At 37.4% G+C, this 8935-nt stretch overlaps 1 protein-coding gene across 1 annotated transcript; it reads right to left on the bottom strand.

Moving 5' to 3' along the window:
* Window positions 1–339: 339 nt before the first annotated feature.
* On the bottom strand, window positions 340–8123 carry stx10 (syntaxin 10). The gene is made up of 8 exons (XM_079844698.1): window positions 8023–8123; window positions 7342–7511; window positions 7110–7204; window positions 6958–7020; window positions 6762–6863; window positions 4028–4134; window positions 3837–3931; window positions 340–2101 (listed from the first exon to the last, which is right to left on the bottom strand). The coding sequence occupies exons 1-8, from the start codon at window positions 8055–8057 to the stop codon at window positions 2025–2027; spliced, it is 744 nt and encodes a 247-aa protein (XP_079700824.1). The 5' UTR covers window positions 8058–8123; the 3' UTR covers window positions 340–2024.
* Between the last annotated feature and the right edge of the window lie 812 nt (window positions 8124–8935).

Raw genomic sequence — 8935 nt, 5'->3', positions numbered from 1 at the left:
TTTTCACCCAAGGGAAATTTACTCCCATGGTAATACAACACAAAGTATAGTGTTGTAAATGTGTATTCATTAGTTTCATTCATTTTAATGTATAAAAAAATAAGTTATTTTAAAATGTAATATTTTTTAAATGAAAATAACTTTACTAGAACTGCAACGTTGATAAAAGTGTCAAACACGTCAAAGTCCGTGAAAAGGGTCCATTGGCTTTTATATTGTATGATACGTATCTTTATTGTGAAAGTAAATTACATATCCATGGTATATTTTCCTGCTATAAAGTTATTCCATAATGTGATGCATGTCATTTGAAAATGACCTGAAAAATGAAAGGGCATGTCAAAGTCATATACTTTTATTCAGGAACCATTTGGATAAAGATGCCAAAATAAAGGCAAAATTTGTATACAATACAAATACTTACAAAAACAAGTGACAAGGGCATTAGACTTTTGAAATGCAATTATTTGTATGTAGGCAGCACTGAAAGACATTACTTTGCAAATAAAAGAATCAAATGCGTACCAAATCTCCCTCAAGGGCATGTAAGAGGTATTAAGTTTTAGTTCTGTGTTCCACGTTTTTAATAACAATGAGTACTACACATTTTTAAGGCTTAGAATTGTCAAAAGGTCTTACGCCTGAAGTTGGATCTGACTTTTCAGTTAAGGGTTTATGTACTTAAGCGTATTACAAGAGACAAGACAATACTGAAATGTGTCATATTCAGAGAGGAAATCATTTATATTGAACATAATACATTCACGCACAGGCACGTAGTGTCTCAGATCAGAGGGCACACTGGAAACAACTCATTGGCACAGAAGATGTGAGTACAAAATGTTCATTAGCACACCCACAGATGGGCACAAGATTAGATCTGAGCTCAAGCTCAGGAATAGAAATATCAAGTAATGATCCTAACCGCGGGGTCCGATCAGCTCTTTAGGGGATGTTGTCAGTTAATAGAGCTGACATCCAGAACATGCATCTCACCGCAATTAAAAGAGCAGTTAATAGCATTTTCCTTTGAAAAATAGTAAAATGTCAAATATATACTGTATTATTATTATTATTGGAGTAATGGCTATGGAATATCACTGTGGCATGCAGCGAAGGCTTAGACTAAGAATGTCTATATGTCCAAATGATTCTATACACATCTCCACAGCAATATGAAACTTCAATCCAATGTACAGTAATCTCAAAAGCAATACATAAAATGATTTTTAAAATATGGGAAAACTCAAATACTTAGAAGAATTACCTAATCATATTTTAAAATATGGGAAAAGAAGCACATCCAAGAAGATTAATGAAACGTGCAGGCAAAATAAGCAATTTTTCATAAGCTCGCTCAAATAATGCAATAAAGCATTAGATTGATCCATAAAGCCAATGTTAACCTGATTTTAAAGCTGTGACTTTGCTTTAAAACATCATTTAAATAGCCCTACATTTCTTCTCTCACAATTTCCAAAGCACATATTACAGATCTAGAGGGCGCTATGAGCCTGCATTACTCGCTGTGCTTGTTTAAAGAAATCTGAATCAACCAATAACAACAACATTTCAATTGTTACATAATTGGTGAAAATATTTATGGTCAACCTCTTTCTCTGGCATTTAGAATGTACTGTACTGCTGTAAGAATCAAACATATAAAAATATAATAAGGCAATATCAAATTCCTCATCCCCACTTACACTCTGTACCACAATAAAACATCAGAAATAAGAAATATAATAACTGTTAACTTCCATCTCAGCACCAGTGAAATTCCGGAATAGACCTTCCAGTCGACAACAAGTCCAATCCAAAAGCAGCGGGAGAGAGTGAAATGCTGATAGCCAGAAGACATATGGATTAGATGAAGGCAAAAAGACGAGAAAGGACTATACAAAAATAACTGGGATCTCTTTCTCACAAAGGATCATGTGAGCCGAGCTGGAAGAATCATGGCAAAATTCCGTCTTCCTCTGTAAGCTTTTGGCATGATGGAGGGCCAAACTGAAGAGTCTGGTTTAAATGGCGAAGAACAAAATGAGCACCACGACCAGTATGATTACAAGAACGCCGATAGCACACCACTGTCTCCGACCTGCGACACACAGAACATATGATCCAAGTCAAAATCTCACACTCGCTTCTTAAGCCTTGCAAAATTGAGCAAGATAGCGTTTGAGTAAACAATGAATGAGAACCTGTTTGTGGTTTGTGTGAGTTGAGAAATTCATTCATAAAAATTATGCTACAATTATAATTATATGCTATTATTATAATTAAATGCTATTATATGCGTTTAAAAGTTTGGGGTCAGTTATTTTTTTTAAAATTAGTTTTATTCAGCAAAGACAATAAATTGGTCAAAAGTGACAGCATAGGCTAATTTTTGGGCATGGGGGGGGGGGGGGGGGGGGGTCGAAGGGCCAATGATTTGGTCTGAACTATGAATTTATTTATTTTTTTAATAATATAATACATTTTATTTCACTTATTTTATCGTTTTAGTGTAGAATGAGTAAAGTTGATTGTTTTTAGGATGACAAAAATTGTGTAAAGTTACATTTTTAGGCGGATTAATTTTTTATTTAGGCTGCTCAGTGGTTTAACAGTGCTCGTCAATGTCAAAATTATCGAGATGGCCAATCAGATCAAAGAAGGCGTGGCTTACTATCATACTGTCACTACGCAACAAGAGTTTGTGGACAAATGTAAGTAGATGCAAGACAACTTGATTCATAAATGAATATGACGACGACGAGGACATTTTTTTTTTGCAGTTTCTACAGACATACGAATAAGAGTGAATTTGTACACATTTTAAAATAAATTATTATTTGCAAATAGTTTAAACTGATTACAACATTAGCCTACTACAATTAGACCATTTATTATTATTATTATTAATAATAATATAAATTATACCCCAAGGTGCCCCCCCCCCCCCCCAGCGCAAAAGTGAAACTCAACCTATGAGTGACAGTAAACACTTTTGAGCTGTTACAAAAAAAATCTATTTTAAAGCTACACTGTGTGATATTTCCCCCATCTAGTGGTGGAAGGGTATATGACCATCCAGTGAATAATAGTTTCTATGCCTCTCAATTCCGATTTCGTTTTAACTCCTACGGTGGCTGATTTAGTCCAAGATTAACATGGCTTCCAGTTCGACCTCGTCCACATTCGACACGGTGCCATTGAGTGTTAAAACGCGAAAGGCGAAGCTTGAATTTACGGGTATGTCCCTCTTTGGCTGATGAACTTTCAAGATGGAGGGGCAACATGGCGACCGGCATTCGAACCCATTACCCGTATGTATTTTCAATGGCATATTATAAACTTACGAGAATACTTTATTACTTGAAAGAAGTAAATATACATTAATGAGCACATATATTTTTGAAAGAACTAAGTGTTTTTAGCTAAGAATAAACTAAAAAAGTTACACAGTGTAGCTTTAAATAAATGCTGCTTTTTAACACAATTTACAAAACTATTTTCAACATTGATATTAAGAAGAAATGTTCCCTGAGCACCAAATCAGCATATTAGAATGATTTCTGAAGGATCATGTGACACTGAAGACTATTGTTATTTTTAATTGTAAAAATATTTCACAAAATTCCTGTATTTTACTGTATTTTTGAACAAATAAATGCAGCCATTGTGAGCATAACGTCTTTCAAAAACATTTTACAAATACCCCAACTTTTGAATGATAGTGTATAAATATAATAACATCTGAAATTACAAACATTAACATTTGCACTGAATTATTTAAAACGTGAGAAAACCATTAGAGGAAACACACAATAAGGAGTAAAAGCACTCACTGCTGGTCATGTGTGAAACCTTCTCCATTTTCTTCAACACGGAGTCCATTCTAGAACCGGTCTGGTCCATCTCCTCACTAAACTCACCGAGCATACTAGGACAAAAAGCACACATGGCAAAAAAACAAATAGACATTGACTATTAATAGAATACACATGTTCGTGTTTCTGTTTATTCAACAATATCCTACACGGCCTGTTCATCCAGCTCGTCTCCTATCCTGCTGGACATGTCCTTCAGCACACGGATACTGCCTGTGACCAGCTCCAAGTGCTCATCCTGGTCCTGCATGATCAGCTGCACAGAAAGACAAATTGGGAAAGTTATGACGTAAAACGGATGAAGAAGAAATATTTACGATTTTGTGCTACTTTCAAATTGTAGTATTAAAATCACCATGAAATCAAAATTGACAATTCTTGTTTTCAAAATTATAATTTTTTATTTATGTGCCCTCATAATCGTTTCCCTCTGATGACATGTTTACTGTTGTGAGGGCGGGGCAACCCGTCACTCACATGATATCAACCAATAGCAAAACAAAACAATCCAATCAATTCCTGATTGACAAAAATCACACCCTACATTTTATCTTGTCTGAGAAGCCGTTTCACTGTGATATATGTCATAAAAGAGAAGAAAAGACTATCACAACTTTCGTTTCATGCCAACTTTAAAGGAATAGCCCACCCAAAAATTATTCTCCATCTGGTGCAAGTGCGTAGTTTGGTTTGAATTTAACGGGTTTCCGGGGAATGCTCACTCGTGAGGTTGTGTTTGTTTGTTTATATATTTTTGCAAAATGGCCTTTTGTGGTATCATCCATACATGCAGAATTGACTGATGATAATTGCAATGAAGTAACAGCTTAGTTAAGAATCACTTATTTACAAACTGCCATAGGAAGTCAAACTAACTTTACTTAAAATGTTTAAATACTGAACATTTTTTTCCTGTTATCTTTTGGAATTGTCACCAATTGATTAGTCAATAATTCAAGAAGGTCCAGACTTTAAAAGCCCTTGATTCTAACTTGTATCTGGCCTTATGAAAAAGTAACATACTTCTTGTAATTGTTTGACTATACCATTTTTTAGACTTATAACAAAAAACAGAACAATGTATAAAAGCTGATATGTGACAAGGTGTACAGCAAACAAGCTAAACAACCGAGAACCAAAAACCAGTTTTTATAAGCTGTTGACCAAAAAACAGCGTTTAAGGACAAATAATTGGATACAGGCAATTGAGACAGAGCGCGACATGCTATATTACACTGAGAACTACGTCCACTGGAGGGGAACATAACCAGCGACAGGAAATATAATATACAAAACTGACATTTGGATATTTGACTTACCAGTGACAAAATGTTTACTGCACACATAGGCATATTGAGTGTCAGGATCCCAAAATGTACCCATTCTTCCTGCTGAAGCGTCACGTCTTATTGCCTGAATCCACTTTTGTCTCCTTAAACGCTCTTTTTTGGGTCGACAGCTTATAAAACGTATTGCTTTGTTTTTTTAGCTTGTTTGCTGTACACCTTGTCACATATCAGCTTTTAGACATTGTTCTGTTTTTTGTTAGAAGTCATTAATGACAAGGAGGCAGCCTCACGCAATGCAAAGTCAATGGCGTTGGATTGTCCCCGTGTGGGCGTGGCCTAAATACGCTCTGTCTCTATGACGTCATAAGTGGCAGATTTCCTTGTATGGGCATTTCTCCCGGATGAGCGCGTGCACACATCAACCAGAGCGAGAGCAAGAGCGTGCCCGTCAACGAGCTTCATTCGGGTTGTGGAAGCCGTTGGCAGCGCTGCCATTTTGTTTTTAGACCACGAAATCAACAATGCCACTAAAGAAGTGCGTTTCTGGTTGTGAGGGAATAATGGATGCAGTTTGATTTTCCGGAGCAGCAACAGAGTTCTGCAAGTGTGTTTGTTTGTCCCCGGTCATGAGCTGAAACCGCAGGCGGTGTGTGAAACTGCATTAAATGTCTCTGTTTTGTTGGCAATTGGCGCGTAAGGGCATATAATGTGAACAACACAAACGTATCGTGAATCGAAAGATATCCAGGGATAATGCCATGATGTATTATGTGAGTGTGCGCGTGACTCGTCAGCTCCGCCCACTGCACGACTCCACAAAAGAATCGGTACAATGTATTTGTCTTTTAAAAATATGATAAAACTAAAGACCCTTCGGAGATATGAAGGATGCAATACTACTCAAGATTAACATGAGATAGGCAGAAACTGTGTGTGTTAGGTACCCTTTAAACAACTGGGCTTCAGTCATATTACGCAGATAACTGATCCGTTCAGTTCATATGGCTTATAAAGCCCTTAATGTGCATGTATACAATTCATTAATGGCCTGAAGTGCTGGTACACAAGAAAAAGTGATGGAACTGATAGCTTAGGTGAGAATAGACGCCTCCCGCAAGAACACGTAACTCTCTCGTGAGCGCACATACAGGCATTTCCAGAAGTCAGTGATTATAGTTTATAAAGTTTTAAATATGGATTCCCCCCCCCCCCCCACTTCAATTCAGAAGGCATTTATTAACACACTGGTGTCATATGGATTCTTTTTTATGATGGATGGATGCACTTTCTGGAGCTTCAAAAACTTTTTTAACTATTCAATGCTATTACAAAGCTGGGAAGAGCCAGGATTTTTTTTTTTTTTAAATAAAACTCTGATTGTGTTCAGCTCAGAATGGCTTGAGGGTGAGTAAAATATGGGATAATGATCATTTTTGGGTGAACTATTCCTTTAAGTATCTGAACTACTTGGCACTTAAAGGTCACATTTCCTTGTTTCCTGTGAAGCTAATAATATGCTCTTTGGAATACTTTCAAATAATGCTGGATAAGAAAAGAATGAAAAAGGGAGATGTTTTGACCCCCTGTCTTTTACCTGCTGCTGTTCCTGTTGTTCCTGAATGTATTTGGAGTTTGCAGACACCAGATGAGGCTCCAGACCGGCGTAACGATCCTTTGCTGTGGCCCCCAGCAGAGCCTGTCAGACACAGACACTGTGTTGTTGTCACTAGCAAACATGACCATATGAATCCATTCAGAGTCATTTTAGTTGAAAAGAGAGAATCACTCACCTGTCTGTTTTTCTTCTCTGCTTGGGCCACAGCTGAGGGACTAGAGAGCTGCTCCTTCATCAGCTACATATAGATACACACTCATGTATATGAAAAAACTAAGTCTACACCATATAATTATATATATATATGAATAGGAGAGTGATTGATACCTGCACAGAACTCCGTGTTCGCTCCACAAAGTTCCGCCTCTCCTGAAGTTCATGTTCCTCTAAACGGAACTTTCCAGGGTTTGCCTCCACAATACCTGATACTGTCAAGGATTATAACAAGGTATGAAGGCATCAAGGCACACAGTATTTGTCTAACATTGTGTCTACTAAGGTATCTATCGTCATTCTGATATTTGAAGGAATCATAGGGCTTTGGTTTATGGCAGGATACTGATGGTTTCATGCAGGTCCTCTAGGTCCCAGTCGATGGCCCTCAGGCAGTTTCGGAGTTCATTGGTGCTCCAGTCCAGCTCATCGCGGCTGACGGGGGTTTCTTCCTGCAGCAGCTCCTCCCAGCGCTCAAACAGCCCCTGTGCTTTGGACAGGGCCTTCTGCACCTCCCTGCCAGATAGAGGAGCAAACTGTCAAATCCTTTCTACTTGAACGTAATGAAAGGTGTTTATCAGTAGCAAACAACTTTTAAATAAACACTATGCCAGTGGTAGTTACTGTCATGTTGGGGTGATGTCTTATACAACGAACACCTATGATTCATTTGTGGTTTGTATCTGTACAGTAAATGAATGGCAGAAACACACAAACACAAGCCACATAATAAATCCTTGTGTGTTTACACTCCAGTCAACTATGTATATGGCTTCTTTAGACTTGTAGACTTTAACCTTCTAAATACCTAAAAAGCAACTAAAAACACATCAATATTTCTGTTCATTAGGGTAGTTTATTAGTTAAGTAACATAGACACATTAATATGACAATAACTGTGGCTCCAGGTAGTGATGAAGATGCTTCACTAACCATTAAATTAACCTGTCACTATCAAACCCGTGTTGTTTAGACAAAGACGGAAGACAGCCGTTAAGGCAGGGAAGAGGAAGATAACTTTTCTTACCCTTTAACCACGAAAAAAGGATCCTCCATCGACATATTAGCCCCTCTGGTTTAGGAGCTGCGTGAAGTCAACGGCAAGATGGATTGTGTACGCACGCGCGAGTTTTCAAAATAAAAGTCACTGGACGCTACTCTAATTATAATGTATATATTGTTTGTAATTATGCACAAATTACCGTTATTACCATAGTTGGTAGCTACGTGTAACGGGGTAACCTACACTCTAAAAAAAAAAGGTTCTATATTGCACCAAAAATGGTTCTTGGCTCGTAATCATAGGGGAACCTTTTTTAGTGCTATATAGCACCAATTTTGGTGCTTCAGTGGTTCTTCAGCGGTTCTTCAGAGGTTCTTCACCGGTTCTTTGACTAAGGTGCTATATAGCACCCCTGAAGAACCGCTGAAGAACTACTGAAGCACCAAAATTGGTGCTATATAGCACTAAAAAAGGTTCCCCTATGATTACGAGCCTTTTTTTTAGAGTGTAGTTGACAAATAAGCAGTAAAAATGCTTGTTTTTTTTTTTTTTAAACACCACTTTTGAAGAAAAAATGCATATTGATATGTGGTGTGAAGTCTTAGTGTGATGTTTGATAAAATATAATGGGTCACTAACTTTGTCAATTCTTTCAATGTTTTTTGAAAATTTTTACTGAAATGCGTCCTATGGTGTGACAGAAAGAATGAAGAAGGGGTGTCGTACCAAAGGACAACAGAAATGAGCACTTTTATAGTGGTTCCAAAAAAGTTAAATATCTGAAAAATTCTGAGGTAAAATCTTACCATGTGCACGTCATGGGCTTCGCAGTAACATGACCTTCAATGGAGTCCTTCAACTTCTGTCACACCAGAGGTGTGAGTCCCTACCAGTTCCACCACCAACTTTGAGTTCCACCAAGTTCCTACGCTTTTAG

Source organism: Gobio gobio (assembly GCF_949357685.1).
Source record: "Gobio gobio genome assembly, chromosome: 19".
NCBI lineage: Eukaryota > Metazoa > Chordata > Actinopteri > Cypriniformes > Gobionidae > Gobio > Gobio gobio.
The sequence above is the reverse complement of the archived record's forward strand: the minus strand, read 5'-3'. Positions and strand labels throughout refer to the sequence as shown.

Bases quoted from the DNA above. Each gene is read 5' to 3' on its own strand.
- stx10 (XM_079844698.1), bottom strand. From the start codon at position 8,057: ATGTCGATGGAGGATCCTTTTTTCGTGGTTAAAGG. The intron at 7,205-7,341 runs GTATCCTGCCAT...TGACAGTATCAG, and splicing joins GGACCTGCATGAAACCATCA to GTATTGTGGAGGCAAACCCT. The intron at 4,135-6,761 runs GTAAAAGACAGG...CTTTCTGTGCAG, and splicing joins AACAACAGGAACAGCAGCAG to CTGATCATGCAGGACCAGGA.